At 43.0% G+C, this 19,501-nt stretch overlaps 2 protein-coding genes across 2 annotated transcripts; one reads left to right on the plus strand and one right to left on the minus strand.

Moving 5' to 3' along the window:
• The first annotated feature begins 894 nt into the window (after positions 1 to 894).
• On the plus strand, positions 895 to 10,459 carry herc4 (HECT and RLD domain containing E3 ubiquitin protein ligase 4). Its single transcript, XM_061285227.1, has 24 exons — positions 895 to 1,052; positions 1,820 to 2,083; positions 2,179 to 2,338; positions 2,438 to 2,514; positions 2,586 to 2,807; positions 2,908 to 2,999; positions 4,207 to 4,337; positions 4,425 to 4,579; positions 4,819 to 4,895; positions 4,995 to 5,119; positions 5,260 to 5,319; positions 6,145 to 6,256; positions 6,332 to 6,521; positions 6,721 to 6,893; positions 6,990 to 7,109; positions 7,192 to 7,290; positions 7,353 to 7,520; positions 7,596 to 7,739; positions 7,984 to 8,150; positions 8,644 to 8,710; positions 8,834 to 8,916; positions 9,008 to 9,191; positions 9,303 to 9,405; positions 9,498 to 10,459. Exons 2-24 carry the CDS (start codon positions 1,858 to 1,860, stop codon positions 9,704 to 9,706), a joined length of 3,144 nt encoding a protein of 1,047 aa, XP_061141211.1. The 5' UTR covers positions 895 to 1,052; positions 1,820 to 1,857; the 3' UTR covers positions 9,707 to 10,459.
• Positions 10,460 to 11,280: 821 nt separating this feature from the next.
• Positions 11,281 to 15,180, minus strand: tap2a (transporter associated with antigen processing, subunit type a). The gene is made up of 11 exons (XM_061285228.1): positions 14,574 to 15,180; positions 14,258 to 14,372; positions 13,903 to 14,033; positions 13,598 to 13,803; positions 13,295 to 13,492; positions 13,046 to 13,174; positions 12,769 to 12,957; positions 12,375 to 12,548; positions 12,073 to 12,232; positions 11,754 to 11,890; positions 11,281 to 11,641 (listed from the first exon to the last, which is right to left on the minus strand). The coding sequence occupies exons 1-11, from the start codon at positions 15,082 to 15,084 to the stop codon at positions 11,444 to 11,446; spliced, it is 2,148 nt and encodes a 715-aa protein (XP_061141212.1). The 5' UTR covers positions 15,085 to 15,180; the 3' UTR covers positions 11,281 to 11,443.
• Positions 15,181 to 19,501: the final 4,321 nt, after the last annotated feature.

Raw genomic sequence — 19,501 nt, forward strand, 5'->3', positions numbered from 1 at the left:
GATAGACCGCACTGAAATGTGTACTTCTGCTTCATAGGTCTTAGGTTTGATGTGGAGTTTGCAATGTTCTTGCAATGTATACGTAATAGAAAATGTGACTCTACATTGTAGATAGGCGTTAATGTTTATGCATATGTTGCCTGTAGTTAGTTGGGAACCAGTTCAGCTTGAAGCCAGCCTGTCCCTTTTAAGTTATGAACTTAATGACATCCTAGGAACATTTTTGCAGCTGCTTCTGTTGCATATACATTGTCCATAACTTTATACAACTACAGTAAAGCTCACTCTTTTCAATATGCACTGTGGTTAGTATAGCTACTGTGATCCATCCATCGATACGTCCTAAATGTGACATGTGATCTACATTTTTTGCCAACTTAATGGTATATTTTCTAATATTAAGCCGTGCCGAGCTTCAATTTGGAAGCTGAAAATACTGAGAGCTACTAAAACCTCAAAGCACCAATCTGAACAACGTGATGGTTCAATAATTCCCAGAAATGTAGTTTTCATTACCATAAGCCAAGAGTGTGTGTGTGCGTGTGTGTGTGTGCACGCGCCTGGCGCGTGCATGCAAAATGTGTTAAAACGCACTAAACAGCGCATGCGCAGCTCGCCGTGAACGTTGTCGATGCTTCGCGATATTTCTTCCCCATTGTGAATAAAGATAACGTCAGTAACGGAACTACCGCGAGTTTACCTTCAAATTAAAGGTACAAACGTTTGCGCTCGACAATACGAGCAGCAACAAAAACAGCACGAAAACAACAAATACAAACTTCAGTCATTCCTATTGATTTATGAATATCGGTTAGACGCGCAATAGATCATGCCTGGCCAATAAAGACATCGACATGATGAATTTTGTAAACCAAGTATAATCGACAATGCAAGTTAAATATGAACAACTTGACGTGTTGTAGTCCCCCCCCCAGCACGCTCGTAACAGCAGTTGTTGACAGATAAGGAAGGGTATGTGGAGTGGAGTGCAGTGGAGCAACTGTGACAACGTGAGCTACACAACAATAGCGTCATTAGCGCAGTCTACATCGGTAAGATTTGCTGTATGCTGCTTTTAGCGCCTTTTCACGACAATGCACCCACCACTGGGTATTCCGCTGCTTCCAAAACCGTGCGTGGCAAGCCAAGAGAACGTACAACTAAACCGTAGCAAGATTGTGTTTATGCTTAAAAAGCCTTTGGAAACCTCTGCTGCATATATTCTAAATGAAACATTGAGAAGGGGCTAATCTTGGCTAAGGCTAATAGTCTCGCCATCGTGCTACAGACGTCAAAGTAAGAAAGCACAGTGGATAAAGATAGCCGTAAAGTCAAGCTAGTCGCTATCTTGATTTTAGCCCTGTGTTGTATTCGTTAGAAAACGCTGACTTCCGTAAATGCGCTTGATCTAATTGCCATCATCTCAATGGCTACAAATTAAATTCATAACAAGCGTATTATTTGGTCTGAAGCTGGCGGTGAGAGTTCACTTTAATTTGGGAGGTAAACCGGATGTCATGCAGTAGTTTTTGTAGTATGACAGCTTGACAAGTGTAATTCTACTTGTTTAGGCACTATATATATTGCTACTCATCCCTCGTTTTCTTTGTCCACGCCCACTAGGATGTAATGTACAGTATTTTGCTCAAGGTCACTTTAATATAGTCACCAGGGGCTGAGAATCGGACCAACAACAACTCTACCACCCGAGGCATGCGGCCATGCCGGCCCACATAGTATAAATGAGTCAATATTTGGGTGAATCTGGGTGTTTGGTTTGAGTTTGAAATCCTTTCTCTTTTCAATTATTTACACCTAGGCTCCTGCTGGCTTATTTAGCCACAAGGAAAACCCACAATGCTGTGCTGGGGCAATGCTTCCTATGGCCAGCTTGGTTTGGGGGGCATTGATGAAGAGATAGTGGTGGAGCCAAGGAATTGTGACTTCTTCCTTGCAAAGCAAGTGCGCGATGTAGGCTGCGGACGCAAGCACACAGCAATCGTGCTGGATGATGGGACAGTATACACGTGTGGTTGCAATGATCTCGGTCAACTTGGCCATGAGAAGTCCCGGAAGAAACCAGGTTAATGCTTTTATTTTTTTTAAAAAGTCATTTAGTTCATGGTCCTTTCTTTTTGTGAAATGACTCTATCATTTAATATCTTTTCCCTCTATTAGAACAGGTTGTGGCTCTGGATGCTCAGATCATAATAGCAGTGTCCTGTGGAGAGTCCCATACACTTGCCTTGAATGACAGCGGGCAAGTTTTCTCATGGGGCCTTGGTTCAGATGGACAGCTGGGCTTAAACAACTTTGAAGAATGTGTTCGTGTGCCTAGGTGATTTTATGTTATTTTGCTAATATGCTGTCTTATGTACCAATGATGAGAAAAAAAGCAAGAATATTTGTTGAACCTTTTTCTCTCTGATGACGGCAGGAACATCAAGACTTTGACTGATGTTCAAATCACTCAGGTAGCCTGTGGGTACTGGCACTCACTAGCACTTTCAAAAGGTGAAGATGGTTCTTAACCATAATCAGCATGACCACAATCTTATTGATATGTTTATTTTGTTCCCCCCCAGGGAGCCAGGTTTTCTCCTGGGGTCAAAATCGATATGGACAGCTCGGCCTAGGAGCGAATGAACAAAGCATTTCTACCCCTCAAATCATTCAGTCTTTGCAGGGCATTCCTTTTGCTCAGATATCAGCAGGTGGCGCTCACAGTTTCACCCTCACGCTCTCAGGAGCTGTGTTTGGTTGGGGCCGTAACAAGTTTGGTCAGCTCGGTGTCAATGACACCAACGGTGAGAGAAGCTATCGAGTATTAATACATGTGAAGCTTTTTTTCCACAATGCATAATACGTTTAGTCTTGACAATAGCTGGCTCTGCGTTTTTTTCCCAGACCGGTGTTTTCCAACCCTGCTGAAGTCACTTAGATCGCAGAGAGTAATTTTTGTCTCCTGTGGAGAAGATCATACAGCAGCTTTGACCAAGGTAAGGTATATTTTGCAGCTGGTGTAACATTAAATTCATTATCACAGCTTGGCGGACATATGGAAAGTATATGAATAGGAAAGTAAATAACTTCACAACAATTTTATGTTGTTTTTTTCAATCATACATTTATTACTGTGTTGTCTTTTAGTTTGACTCTAATATTGTAGTTATTTCTTAGATTTACACTCAAAACTGGAGTTACTAAATTCAATAATGTAGTAATTGGAAAAGGAAGATACTGCAAGTGTCAACATCTGATTGTAATACTGCTCTACGGTAATTACTAGGGGTGTAACGATACACATCGATTAATCGATATAAGGCTCTACGATTTATTGGCATCGATGCTAAACGTAAACATCGATTTATATCGCCGTGTTTGACCTCGGACATTAGACGCGACTTTATTTTGAAATCCAGTTCATTGTTGCTTGCTTCCTCTTTCCGGGAGCAGTGAGCGGGGTGTTGTGTTGTGAGCAGAGCAGGCACGTGAAAGGGGAGTCGACAACTAGTACGCGGCTCCTGGGCTGGTGCTATGGCTAGTGTCCAAAAAGACGAGGAAATTGGCTCCCCTTTAGGCTTCAAGTCATTCTTTGGAAGCACTTTGGATTCCAAAGAAAAGATGACTCAACGGACAAGACACGTGCAGTTTGTAAATCCTGCCATGCGGTGATCAAATATTCAGGGAGCACAAATCCTGCCGCACATTTAAAGAAAAAACACGACATCAAAGTTCAGTGTTAAAATAAGCACTTTGTATACTACAATACTCTTGTAATTTCCTAAATAAAGAGTTTGCAGTACCTTGTGTATGAATTGTTATAAATCAGGATATTGTTCTATATTTTTTATTTAAAAAAAAATAGAAATATCGATCGTAGAGCACTATCGTGACATATCGTGAATGAATCGCAGCAGGCTTTAGGATATCGGCAAATATCGTATCGCGGTTCTTTGTATCGATATGATATCGTCTCGTGACAAAACCCGCGATTTACACCCCTAGTAATTACTATAATCACAATGCAAAGAATAAGTTGAATTATTTACTTGTGTGGTTCCTTTTCCTATTAGGACTGTTGCTAACAGTCAATACCATCAATAAAATTCACATGGTTGAATGATGTATTGTATTTTCTTTTATTTAACTCATTTGTTCATTTCTGCGTGAGAGAGTTTAAAACTGGGGTTACTACTTCTACAGGAAGGAGGTGTCTTTACCTTCGGAGCGGGAGGATATGGTCAGCTGGGGCATAACTCTACAAATCATGAAATCAATCCAAGGAAAGTGTTTGAGCTCATGGGAAATGTAGTCACGCAGATTGCATGTGGAAGGTAAGACTACTCACTGTGTTACAAAATCACATGTTTTTCGTATTTATTCAAGATTTCCCCTCCCCCAAATCATTTTTCTCATTAAAGGCAGCACACACTGGCTTTCACACCCTCATGTGGAAAGATGGACTCATTTGGTCTTGGTGGGAATGGACAGCTCGGTACACGCTCCAGCTGCAACAGGAAAACTCCGGGCCCTGTCAAGTTTCCCTGGATACACTCTGTTGATTCAGATGATAGTGGTGAGACTCAGTGGAATATGATCAATGAAACTAATAACAAAACTTAATTGGCTAACTCCTTCCGTAAATCGGAACTTTTGTTTGCTTTCTTCATTTTTTTCCTGCAACATTTTTAGGAATCTGCAATTGGGCTCTGTTTTCAAAAATGTTTGACAAATTGAGGCTAACGTTCTCATGCTTACCCGTCATCTGTCTAAAATGAGTTTGGGTGATTAACCGCTTTACTTCCACATTTACAGTCATGAACCAGAACTGTTGTATCAAGAGGATTTATGCAGGAGGGGACCAAAGCTTTGCTCACTATTGTACTGCTAACGTAAGTTTTTCTTTTTATTTGGTAACAACATACTTGACAGGGGATTTATCCAGTGTAGCAAATTTGTAATTTTTTGGGGGGCGGGGATTGATCTTGTAGAGCCTGCAAAATAATGATAAAGTGGCGACACATGACACCCAGCGAAGAGTTTGTACTTTGAATGAGGAAACCATACAAAGATGGCTGAACCATACACCAGGAAGACTCCCGCTAGAAATCTCCAAGTAAAGTCCTCTCCTCACAACAGATGACTGTGTATTAACTAATTGTACAAACTAATTGTACATGCTTCAGTCATTTCTTGATTTGAAATCAGCGGGAAATGTCAGTCACACTAATTGTTTTGCTCTTGCGATTCCCTCAGTGAGATTGACTTGGTGTTCTCAACTGCAAGCTGCCTCAACGGGTCCTTTTTGTCGATGAGGTAAGGAGCCAAAGAAAAAAAGCACCCTCGTGGAGTTAATCCTAACTGAGTTTAGGTGTCATAAACTATTCAAAATAAAATGTGCATAGTTCTCTTGTGATATTATACAGAATTTGCTTTGCCTTTAGATTTTTATTTTTCCCGTCAGCTAAAAAGTTGTTTCTCTTTCCCTTTTGTCTCAGATTTACTTTTAGGTGAAACAGGTAGCGTTTTTTGGATTGCCACCAGAAGTGCTCCGTTTGCTTGCTTATCAAGTCAGGCAGGGTGCAAACATGTTTTTTTTTTTAAATCTCTTAAGCGTGTGGTGCTTCTAAACAGCAAACTGTGTCTGTCATAATACCAAAACTGACCTTAGGACAGCATGTTTCCACATGATAGCCACACTGGCAGACCGCAAAGTTGAAGGAAAAGTAATAGTAGTACTTGTAGAAGAAGAAGCTAGGCAAACTTTTTGGCTTGTCTGATACACTAAAGTTGCAAATACTTTTCTTCGTCATTTTTATTGGGAATGTCAACCAGTTGCTCCTCAAATTTTGTACAGCAACACCACCTCCAAGTCACTTATTGGCTACCATTCTGTTTCACATCACACAATTACACTCTGTCGTTCAACAAAAAAGAAAAAAAAAAAACACTCGCCGTAGAATAAAGCTAAAATTTTGCCCCATTGTTGATATACGAGTACCGTTCTTTGGATGGATGGTGAAATATGTATAAATACAAAGTACTTAATATATGTTGTGTTATGTGCAAACAGAACCTTACAAAATTTGCATTTGAAATCGCATCTATTCAGTCATATCAACTGTGCATTACTGTCACCAGTCAACCAGATCACTACAGTACCAGCAGTAAATGTTCAGGAATCGATCTGAACATGGCCCGCCTCCAATTTCAAAGACTGATTACACCAGACCACCCTGAGATTGGCCAACAGGTCAGTTGTCATGAAATCAATTATGATGATTGATTCTTGCAAAGCTGACTTCTACACTTTCTTCATCACTGTCAGATTGCTGCAAGTGTGGAGAAGAATCTTATTCCAAGACTGATCAACTCCCCTCCAGACATAGAAGCGCTGAGGCTCTACCTCATTCTTCCAGAATGCCCTCTCTTCAATGATTCCAACAATTATGTGACTATCTCTATCCCATTTGCCAAATCAGTCATCAGCCTGAAAGAAGCTCCGCTTAAAGTGCTAGGTAGGAGGGAAAAGCATACAGACATGTTGCGACACATTTGATCACATTTCCACCAAGCCGCGCTTGTTCCCTTTAGCTCACCAGAGGACATTTTGGGAACTTAACATTCACGTTTGTGTGTTCATTGTTAGGTGGGTAAAGTTTGAGAATGTTTCTCAAACCGATGCCCAACTTTTCTGTTTGGTTTGCTTCACTTCAGCAAACTGGTGGTCCACCTTGGAGCCCCAAGTGTTCCAGCGGCTGGTCGAGATGTACAAAGAAGTGGTGGTGTACCTGCTCCAGATGCACAAGGTTGGAATCCCGTCAACGGAGCAAAGGATTTTCACCAGTTTTCTGGACACGTCACTTCGACTGCTGGAAATCCTTCACAAGGTATGAAATGAGGCATTCTGGCATTTGGATTCACTTCAATAGGGGTACCACAGTACATCCAAGTGCTAAATCACGTCCGCATTTGTGTCCCTTCAGGTGAACGAGAGAGGTGGACACATTATACAGTATGATAAATTCTACATTCATGAGTTGGAGGACTTAATAGACATCAGAAATGACTACATCACATGGATTCAGAGACAAATGTATCCAGGGGCAAGTATTTTCACCTGCTTTTTGAAATTTTGCAGAACTTTGGATTCATTGACGAATATGACTCATGCCTCTCTGTCCTCAGGGTCCTGATGGCGTGGTGACCATGTGCAGGTATCCCTTTGTATTTGATGCCCCAGCAAAGACTACTCTGCTACACACCGATGCTGTTTTACAAATGCAGGTAAATAGGAGTTAATAGCGCTCGTGCTTCCAAGAATCTAATCAGCATTCTTGTATTGGTAGATGGCAGTGGATCAGGCACAAATGCAAAACTTGAGTTCCATGTTCTTGCCTGCTGTGGAATCCGTCAACCCGTGCCTCATCCTGATTGTCCGGAGGGACAATATAGTTGGAGACACCATGGAAGTTCTCAGAAAGTCAAAGAATGTCGACTACAAGAAGCCGCTTAAGGTTATTCCATGACAGTGAAATTCATGTGAAAACATTTCCTTTTGTGAAACATGTGATGGTGACTACCCATGGCAGGTTATCTTTGTGGGAGAAGAGGCAGTGGATGCGGGAGGGGTGAGAAAGGAGTTCTTCCTCTTAATCATGAAAGAGCTGTTGGATCCAAAGTACGGGATGTTTCGTTACCACGAGGAGTCCAGGCTTCTCTGGTTTTCCAGCAAGGTATTGATTGAATGGAATGGCTTGTGGCTAGCTTGTATTACACACACAAGAAGAATATTGAAACCTACTAGAAGTGTTCATTTCATTTTCATTTATGTTCATTGTAATTGCTCAAGAGCAAATTCAACACACCCTGACGCATATATTGGAGAACTAGATTACACATACAAGTAGCGACATGTACTTTGCAGTGTCAAAAAGAAAACCTTTGGTAGTTGTGACAGGTAGTTAATGTTCCTTCCAGACCTTTGAGGACATTGAATTGTTTAACCTCATCGGAGTCATATGCGGTCTGGCCATCTACAACCTCACGATTGTGGAGCTCAACTTTCCAGTGGCCCTGTACAAGAAGCTTCTGAAGAGGAATCCCACGTTAGATGACCTGAAGGAGCTCAAGCCAGAGGTGGGAAGGTAAGATCAAGGGTCATCATCTAACTAAGTTTTGGAACTGTCAATTCCTGACCTACTACACACTGTAACATGCAGTCTTAGGAGCCTTCACTATGGCAATTTTACAGGTTTTTACCAAAAGTAAACTTGGAAGTGTGTTTCAGTGACCGCTCACAAAGTCGGACATCCCATAATTACATCGACAAACAATTTATTCAATGCACTGAACAGCAATGACAAGCCTTGAGCACATTGCAGACGATACGTGGGAGCATTTTATACTTTGACGCAGCAAAATCAGAACAGCCGCATTTAAACTCAAATTGCTCCTCACTTTGTGATGTCACAACGTGAGGTCCTTGTGTTGTTTTGCTCCAAAATGAGTGAATGGAATTAGTATTTTAACCTGGCTCTAAAAAGTGGATTTTGTATGATGTGGCTCCTTTTAAACAGGAGACAGTTATCACACGTTGGAACTATGCAATCGACGAATTGATCATTTGCCTTCAATTAGGAGTCTCCAACTGTTGCTGGACTACCATGAAGATGACCTTGAGGAAACATTCTGCTTGAACTTCACAGTAAGTATGATTATCATTGTGTAAGGCCTCATGTAGAAATTAAGCAACAATGTTTCTATGAGGCCGAAAGTTTCTCCTAGAACACTTTTACCAATAAATCAACAACAACCTCTGTCTTTTTAGATCACAGAAGAAAACTACGGCGCTACAGAGGTGTTGGACCTCATACCCAATGGGGAAAACATCAATGTAAATAAATCCAACAGGTAATTGCGTAAGATCATCTATTGAAGCAAAATTCTGTGCTCAAACCATTTTAATGCTTTGTACACATGCAATAACTGTTTGTCCATCCAGGCAGGACTTTGTCAATGCCTACGTAGACTACACATTCAACACCTCAGTTGCCCCACTCTTTGAGTGCTTCTATGCAGGCTTCCACAAGATTTGTGGAGGCAAAGTTCTGGAGCTGTTTCAGCCCAACGAACTGCAAGCCATGGTGATTGGCAACACCAACTATGACTGGACTGAACTTGAAAAGGTTTTGCATTATTTGTCTGTTTGAATAGTGTTGTATAGCTCAGATCCACAGATTCTTTCCGGGTTTGGATTTTTAGACTCTCATGCCTCTTTCCCCCCCTCCCCGCCTCAGAGCACTGACTATAAGGGAGAGTACTGGGCTGAACATCCCACCATCAAGCTCTTCTGGGAAGAGTTCCACAACCTTCCTTTAGAGAAGAAAAAACAGTTTCTCTGTAAGTCTTTTCTTTTTTTTAATGTAGAAAGTATAATATATAGGATGCTAGTGCTTTGAGCGTGAAATGTGAAATGTCATTTGTCCCCTCAGTATTCCTCACAGGAAGTGATCGCATCCCCATCTTGGGCATGAAAAGCCTTAAACTAGTGATCCAGCCGACCAATGGGGGAGAACTTTATTTGCCTGTCGCCCACACGTGCTTCAACTTGTTGGACCTGCCCAAATACACTAATGCGGAAACACTGCGTGAGAAGCTTCTTCAAGCAATAGATCATAATCAAGGCTTCAATCTAGCGTGAGGAAAGCTCCAGATGACCATGTTCAGAATGTTGATGGCTTCCAACGTTTTGCTTTGCAGACTGTAGGAAACGAGCAGTGTGAGCATTGCTTGAAAACAGGCTGTAAGACTTTGCCATGTCAAATTTTCATTTCACTTGGATTTTTTTTCCGCCCCCAGCTTTTTCAAATCTGTCATAGTGTTTTTGGTGAGTAAAACACGTATTAGAAACGGTCTTACATGTCATAATGCACTTAGGCTCATTCATTGTTTGGAAAAGGCAAATGCAAGAAAGTGGTGTTACAGTTGACATGATAGTAACAAGCAACATATAATTACCAATAAATAGCACTACCTTTCTGACAAATGAAAATGGAGACTAAAATGACACAGTTGAAATGAACACTTCCAAGTGATCATAACAAAACATGTTTGTTTCAGTGTCGCTGAGGTGATCAAATCACACATTTACAAAGCTAACAGGCCACCCCATATGCATGAAGCGTGTGCTATAGAAATGACTGTACTAACCTTTGTTTCACATGAGTTCCACTCCAGTGTGATAATTGATAGACAATCGTGCAAGACATTTGCTTTGAGTGCATTGTGTTGGCTTTCAAGATTAAAATGGTCAACAAATAAAATGATGCTGGTCATTGTCAGGAGACACTTTCAAATATTTTGTTGATATATATTAAGGCTTGACAGATTTGTAAATATGTTCTTAGGCTCAATTTGGTCTTAATAAAGAAACAGCAGACTGATGTTGATAATACCTATGGTCAAGATTTCAATGAGACCGCTCATGATGGACCATGATGACTTTTGACCACTTTAACAGATTATATTTGTTAATTTGGATTGCATTGTTTTTTTAATTCCTCCCTTTTAAAGATCACTTACAAAGGCAGCCCCCCATCCTCTCTTATCCAATACAAGGCACGATGTTGGGGTCTTCTTTGTTCCTGCATACTTCTAAGGTTTCAGCATAATGTAGATGCATTCATAAATTTTTAGTACATACGTATATAAAGTGCAGTCTAAAACAATATATAAACTGTACTGTAGTTTCATTTCATGGGCTTACTTTTCCCAATTTTAGGGCTTGCATGGCACAGCTTTCCAGACTAGTTGCTTGTTCCTCATCTGTAAGTATTCAAAGAAAACTTATTCGTGAATGAACGAAATGAATATGGCAATGGAAATAAGCTTAATTTAAAATTGACTGTTTTTGAATGCCACCCTTATTTTCAGGGGTTGACTTATTCTCATAGGGCTGCTGTTAGAGTTAGTATCCCTTGTAATTTTGCTTGGGGATGGGGCAACCTGTTCAGATTTGCTACACTTGGTGAAAACACCCCCCAGGGAGACGGAAGAAGTAAATTGATGATGCGAACGGCGCTGCCGTACCATACTGGGACTTTAAACTCAAATGTGGCCGCACGACACAAACATTTGACCAGGATGGATCACAAGATGGCGCTATGGAGCCACGCTTTTTTTCACCAACCTCAGGACCAACTTTTTTTTACTAAAGTTTAAATCACAAAACTGGTAAGCGCCTGCTTTTGATTGATTGATTGATTGATTGATTGATTGATTGATTGATTGACAACTTTATTCAAAATATTCACATATACAGATAATAGCGAGCTTAATGTTTATTATCAGATAAAGTCCCTACATAAAATCCAATGAAATTGAGTAAGCAAAATAAACACACAGAGAAAAAAAAAGAAAAAAAGTGCTTCTGAAGGAGTTAGCTTCCAGCGGTGGCGAGCGTCTCTCTCATTTTACAGTACATCCCATTCTTTTCCATCAGCTGGCAGTGGGTTCCTCGCTCCTGAACACTGCCCGCGCCTATCACCACAATCTGGTCGGCCGTCTCGATATTCTTCAGATTGTGTGTGATCAGCAGTACGGTTCGGTCAGAAGGCCTCACCAGATCCTGCAGGACCTGCGCCCGGTGAGACGAACCTTCATGAGAATGTCTTGGAAACTTGTCACATTTTTATGTTGTAATTTTACTGGCGATTTGTGGCAGGCCTGGATCGCTGAGTCTACCATACCTTGTTTTGGCTATGCTCATCCAGGGAGCTGGTTACTTCGTCCAGGACGAGAACTCGTGGTTGCCTCACAAGCGCTCGAGCAATGGCCACACGTTGCCGCTCGCTCTTGGACAGCAGACTGCCCCCCTCACCAACCTCTGGCAGACAATCAAATCCGACACTCCAGTCAAGATGTGCATTTACATCGGAGACAATCATCTTCAGATGTGGAACCGTGCAAATCAAAAGTAAGTCTTAAGTCTTGACTTTCAAAGAAAAGTTCAAGCCAGGCCAGTCTCAAAATAAGTGAGGCACAAAACTGGAGTCCACGTCCACTCACCGGTATCGTAGCCCTTCTTCAGCTGTGTGATGAAGTCGTGGGCGTTGGCCTGGAAGGCCGCCTTCTGGATGGCGTCCAGAGAGCAGTCCGCAAGGCCGTAAGCGATGTTGTATCTGATGGAACCGGAGAAGAGCACCGGCTCTTGGCTGACCACTGCAATCTGCCGAAGCACACATTGCTCTTCAGTTTGTTGACGATTGTTTGAAACACAGTCATAAGATCCAAATCCAAAGACATTCATTGTTTCAGGCCCTACTAGTCAGTTATCAGATGAAACCATCAGTCTTGGTTCGGGCGTTCACCTTTTTGCTGAGATAGCGGCAGTCGTACAACTCCAGCTCGACGTCGTCCAAGAGGATTTGTCCACCGTGCGGCTCGTACAAGCGCTTGAGCAAACTGGCGCAGGTGCTTTTTCCCTCTCCGGACACACCCACCAGTGCCGTTATCTGACCCACTGGCAGCTCCAAAGAGAAGTCCTGATGACAAAGGTGTATTGAAGTGAGTGCCGCGTGAGAAGAAGGCCTTGCTGCGGAAGAATAGCGCCAAATCTCTCAGGTCTCCCACTTCATGTCTCTGCTGGCTCAAGTCAAACATTATCAACTACTACTTTCCTCCATTTGATTTTTGATGGAATACCACGCCTGAGAATCCACACAGACATGAGAACAAGGACCTTCACTCCATTGTGATGCCCACCTGCAGCACCGCTACGTCGGGATGTGCCGGGTAGGTGAATTTGAGATGGCGGAAGATGACGTGTCCTGCGAGCCAATCGGGTGCGAGTTCCCCGTCAGTCCTGATCTGAGGCTGTCGATCGAGAACCTCAAAGACTTTACCGGCCGCACCCACCGAGTTCACCATGTGGCTGCTGATGTAGATCAGAGTCTGGCAAGCAATATTCCCAGGATGAGTACCGGTTCTAAATCCCGACAGAGATGTCGGATTCATCTGGCGATACTTTCAGCGCTGTTACCCTGATATTGTGTCCGATGTCTGACTGGTAGAGGATGAAGGAGACCAGGTTACCGATGGTCATGTGGCCCCTCTGGATGAACAGCCTGGCGTACCACAACATCAGCACATAAATAGCCAAACCTGTCAGCTACAAGCACAGATGCACGGAAATCAACCTCTGTCTGCTCTTGGAATGGAACACTTCTCAAATGACTATCGTAGAAACAAAGGTCAGTCAGAATCTCCCAAAAAGTCGCCAACAACTTACCCTTTGCACCAGAAGAGAGACAACCCTGAGAGTGTCCCGCCGGCTCTTGAGCCTGTGCGTCTCCGACAGCTTGTTGTCATAGCGACGGGCCTCGTGTTTCTCGGCGTTGAAGCTGCGCACTGTCCGAACGGCCGAGAGGATCTCATTGGCCGTTTCATTTGCCGCGGTCATGGAGTCATGCGTGGCCTGCGTCAACCGCTGCAAGCACAAGGTTGATCATCGCTCATCATCCGTTTGATTGAACGGAATGGGAAGCAGAGCTGCAGAAGCAATCAATGGATGCCATTGGTTTGTCGGCATTACCTGGCAGTGTTTGTCGGCGATGTACTGTATGAGGCTAGTGACGGGGACCTCCATGAGAACTAAACACGTCAGTGTCCATGAAAGGTCCAACATAAAGATCAGCGTGTACACCGACTTTATGAGGGTCCTCAGCAGAACGTTGATGTTCAGACAAACCGTTTGCGCCATCAGGGGGATGTCTTTAGAAAGCAAGGAAGTGAGCTCACCTGCACGTGAAGAAATCAAATATTTAAAAAATAAAAAAAATAAAACAATGTCGAGGAGTCAGACATCTTGTTCTATCTATCTAAGTTATCATGCCTTACCGATCTTTGTGGTGTCGAAAAATGCAATTTCCTGTTTGGTCTGAGCTCGAAACAACTTTCCTTTCACTCTGCACATGAAAGAGTTGATGGCCCACATAAGGAGACCCCCTCTGCCACCTGTGCCCAACAAGCTGCTCCAACAAAAACAAGACAGGATTCACCTCATCAGTGTTTCTGTCCCCGAACGGGTCTCCAAATGATTTGCCATTCAAATTATCCTATCATTTTTTTAATGAGCGTCAGAAAACATAATAAACCAAAATCGGCCTTTTTTTTATTCCTCGTGGTATTTATTAATTGATGTTAGGTTTATGATGTAGGCTGACATTTTGGGGGTCAGGTTACACAATCTCACCTTCCCACTGAGAACACGCCCATGAGAAGCAGCGCTGACAAGAATTCATCTGGCACATAATTGTCTCTCAGGTTGTCAATCACCTTGCCCGTGTAAAACCGGATCTGGATCTCACCTGAGTGACAAAAACAAGTTCCCCCAGTGAATAGTTAGGTAGTCTCTTGCCATTTTATTTCAGATTTTAAAACGAGTAGACTCTATTTTTCCATACAACGAATGAAACTCATAAATCAAGTCACCAAAGTGATGCCCCACTCATTCAGTTGGACCCCTTACTTTGTCCTCATGACGTCATCATCGTCATCAGTGTACTTACAGACAGCAGCCAGGGTGAGAAAGCCAAATCCTCCCAGCAGCAAAGCCAAGTCCGGCCTGTACATGCGAACCACCCTCATGAACAAAACTCGAAGCTTTTGTCGGTTCTTTTTCGCCCCACGCGAGTCGAGAAGCCAGCCTTCCCAAAACAAGGCGGCGGCCAGAGATAATCCGGCGCACATCATCCAGCAGCGCGCGACTCCTGCAGCCGACATCGCGCCGCACGGGTGGTCGCCGAGACCCACGGCGGCGGCCAGGCTCTCCAGGGCGGCGGGGAGCGCGCTGTGCAAGGCGAGGAAACGAGCCGGCGCCGGGGGAACTTGCCCGAGGTTAAGAAGGTAGACGGCAGTCAGCGCCAAACAACACCGAATAAGCGCGAGCAGCCAGACCGACAGCCAAAGTAAACTCCCCGCGCGCACCAGAGGTGCGGTGCCGTGAACCAGGCAGGCGTCCGCGACGAGTGCCAAAGTCACCGCAAAAGCTTTGCGAAGTGCTGAACTCTTTCTCCGCATTTTCACGACGATGCAGCCTGCTTCCAAGTGCAGCAATCCGCGTGGTAGCAGCCGCTTTCGGTTTCATTTCGATGGAGCACGTCGACTTCTAAAAAATGCGTCATACTGCTTCCACTATAATATGAGATATCGCAGGTCACAAGTCCTACTTTCTTTGGATGACTTTGAAACGCCCTGTTAAGTAAACCCAGATTTGTTCCTGAATATTTTTGAAGATAAATGATAAATGTTGAACTTGTAGTGTTTTGACTCTACAATACGACACTCGATTCCGTGCTTCGTGATGACGTACTTTATTTTCCTCTCTCTCTGACACCAAATAAACAAATTAAATAAATAAATACGTACATACATACATACATACATACATACATACATACATACATACATACATACATACATACATACATACATACATACATACATACATACATACATACATACATACATACATACATACATACATACATACATACATACATACATACATACATACATACATACATACATACATACATACATACATACATACATACATACATACATACATACATACATACATACATACATACATACATACATACATACATACATACATACATACATACATACACGTAGTAGTAGTTAGGACTACTCGTCCAACGTGATGAAACATCGTCGTCTCCTGGTAGCGATCCGTAACTACAACGTAAATTCGAGTTTGGAGTTCTCTGAAATCACGTGACCCTCATTTGCTGTTATCATTGCAAATATCTGAAAACCATGCTTTTATGCTAAATGTGCGTTAACATTCCCGCCATATTGGATGTGGAAAAGCGCAGTGCTGTGTGAAATATTCAAAAACTAAGTTGGAAGCTTAAGATCAGGGGATGCTTTGAGAATAATTGTCACTTTGTTTTGTATATGTGAAGCCCTTTGAGACTTCTTGTGATTTAGGGCTATATAAATAAACTTGACTTGACTATGTTATTCCCAAAACAGCTTCTGACTTTTTCACCATCACTGGCCAGACGCTTAGTTGCAAATTCGTCTTTAAAATGTCACTAAATTGCCTGAAAGTATCAAGTGGGAGTGTCTGTCTGGGTGAACACCTGATGTCAGGCTTGTCTGCTTTTGGGGCTGTAGTCAATGAGCTTGTCACACTGGTTTATCTGCATTTTTTACCTTTGAACTATAGATAATTAGAAGATGAATCAAGTAGTGTGTATTGTAATAACTTGGTGGTAGACTGGGGTCAAAACGTTTGTACTGAAAATAAACGTGTTGGGATTGAAACTTGAAAAAAGAAATACTTGTATAAAAAGGTTTTGGAGTTGAAAATAATTTTGCTTCACTTTGTTTTTGGAATAAACTTAATGTTCACGTTTCACCTCCATCGATTTTTCAAGTTTTGAGGTATTTTTTTGTCAGTTGCATGTTTTATATTTTCAGATTCACATCTCTTTTTTTTAGGTTCAACTCATGCTTTTTCAGATTCTGATCCTTTTTTTTCAGGAGCTACTTTAAATGGCGTGTTTTTACTCAGGGGAATGCTGGACAAGGTTCAGATTTGGTCAATAAGCACTAAATTATTCAAAAAGAGTAATTCAAGATCTTCCTTTCAGTCCTGTTGAATGATGTAACACAAGAACCTTGCTGATTTGGATTATTATTATACCTGAGAGGGATGACATCTTTGTTTTTGAGCATTCTGCAAAGAAGATTGTGTTGCATTACGCAATCACATACTCTTGTTTGTATTTACCGTGTGCATGCTTGATGCTATTTTACAAATGGCCGCTCATTTGTAAAACAGCATCAAGCATCCTCCCCCTGTGCCATATGGCCGTCCTTGTTATTACCCATAAAACAAGGGTTAATAATGTCACCCACCATGCTGCCCTCCCTACATGCCATTCATCCTTCTTTCCTGCATCCCACATAAGCGACCCCGTGAGAATATCAAATAAATTCTCAAACAGCCTCGACCTCATTTATGTTCCTCTTTTCTGTCTGCATGATTCTTTCACACTCCAACATAGCATGCATGTCACCCACCGGCAACATCTTCATCATCATCATCATCATTGTCCTCACACATCACAGCAATGACATGCTTGGTGTCAATGTCAAGACATCACTCCATCCAAAATCAAGCCCGTTCTCCAATGAACCGTGTTTGCAGGTCACATGACCGACACCGTAACTCCCTCCAATTTGATGATATCATAAACTATGCTCGTTCATTAAAAATTCAGCACGGCGCTCGGTCTTTATTAGCTCGGCTGATCGTGACATTTTACAGACTCCATTAAATAAGTCTGATGGTGTCATTAGGCCGAGCATCCCCAGGTTTAATATCTCCTCCCGTGGGGGATATCAGCTCATTTGCGAGAAATTTGACTTTAATAATAAAGATATTTCAATACATCAGATCAGGATTCATTCGTCATTATTTAGAATCTCCGAACAGCGTTGTGTGAATCGACTCATCTGTCAATAACTTAGCTAATGGAATTGAAGTCTCTGCTATTTCATTCAGCAATATATTTTGGATTTATCACATCCGCAAAATGGCACAAATAAATAGCTGGACATGCGGCCTACACTCGGTATTGTTCAATGAAATCGCTGACATTTGCGGGAGGCGGTGCCACAAAAGAACTTAATAAGAAACGCCATAAACAAGTCATTAAAAGCGAGGGCTTCGTTGACGGTGCCTTGTAAAGAACCGAGAAGAAAAAGAGGAGGCAGGCGCATCATAAAGACGGCGGAGAAAGAGCGGGAGGGAAATGTACAAAAGTGTGCTTGGGTATGCTTGGTGATGGCGTGGTGCATAAAAAATTGATCAGAAATGAGGGTGGGGTGGGGGGGGAGAATGATGAGGAAGAGCGAGGGAATGCGTGGCTGATGAAAGGAGGGAAAAAGCTGCAAAAACGAGGACGCATAAGCTGGAATGGCATCCTGGAGCTGAGACGCTTGACCTCCACCAAGGTCAGATGATTGCATGGCAAGTGCATTAGGAGGACTCCCGTGGGTCCCCACATCGTCGAATAATTTGGTCCCCAACTGAAGTGGACTTTAGTTGAACTTTAGTTTGATCGTGCTCATGAATTTGCTAAAGATGACTGATGCTCCGCCCACTTCGTATACCGTAAATCTCCACCGTTGACGACTTGATTCCCTCTTTATGCGAGAAGTGAACATGTAGAGTCGAGGCCACCCTGGTGGTCCGCACACACGCACGCATACACACACGCACACACACACATGCGCACACACACCTCCCCCTCCTTATCACTTCTTATTCTTCATGTCTTCACCCTCCTCCTCAGTCCCGTCCAATCATGGCTAGATTGCTTAATCCCACTTTGCTTTCCCTGTCACACGCTTGCAAACGAGCCCCCCTCTCCTCTCGTCACACCTCGTTTGGACGCAAGACGACGGCCATGATGTATGCGCCACCCACCGGCCAAACTCTTTAACCTTCCCGCCCACCCTCCTTCCGCCCACCTTGTCCCTTTTGGGTGCTGATGTGATCTGTGTGTGACACACACATTCACACAAAAACACATACACCCACACACACACACACATACACACAAACGCAGCGACGGCATAGGAGCAGATGGGCGCGTGCATGTGATAAAAATAAAAATGAACCCCCCGCGCCCGCCACTCACTGCCATGTCTGTGTCAATCCACAAAAGTGAGAGTAAAAGAACCCCCTTGAAAGTAATACTTTAATAGCCCCACACCCTTTGCCACGCCCCCCCCCCTTCCCCTGCATTATATATAGCATCTAAGCGCCCATCAATAATACATGAAAAGACTGCTTTTGCCGCAATTATGACAAGTGAGATTTAACATCGGCGCTCTGGCAGATCGACGAATCTATGTATGGCTATTAATTATTTAATGGACACAAAAAGGGCGGGGCTGCAGTGGGTGATCAAAGAAAATATTCAGGCCAGTGGAAGACGTGTGAGGAGAGGAAGTGTGTCCATCAATTCCTGCTATCAGGCATGACTTGAACCAACCACATGGCGACACATAAAGCCTGATATACATTTCATCTCACATATCCTTTACAAGCGCATATTAATTTATTCAAGGTTAATCACCATCCAGTCATCAACCCCCCCCCCCCCCCCCCCATATCTCCCGCTGCCAGACTGCCGACTTTCACAACTTCTCAGTACAAAGTGAGCCAACCAATGGCGAGCCATCCGAAGCGGAAGACTTTGAAGGCGACTGCAGCCGCACCGCAAAAGGGCCCTCCGTGAAAACCGAGCACGCATTTAGTCGTGGCTCGTAGATTGGAGAAAATTCCACTTGAAAGGGAACGACGGGCAATATTGCAAAAGGGTGTTTATGGGGGTCCCGTTCAGAGTGACCTCAATAGGCTTGTGTTGGAGTGTCTGCTCAATGAGGGTCT

The sequence above is a fragment of the Syngnathus typhle genome, linkage group LG8 (assembly GCF_033458585.1).
Source record: "Syngnathus typhle isolate RoL2023-S1 ecotype Sweden linkage group LG8, RoL_Styp_1.0, whole genome shotgun sequence".
Taxonomy (NCBI): Eukaryota; Metazoa; Chordata; class Actinopteri; order Syngnathiformes; family Syngnathidae; genus Syngnathus; species Syngnathus typhle.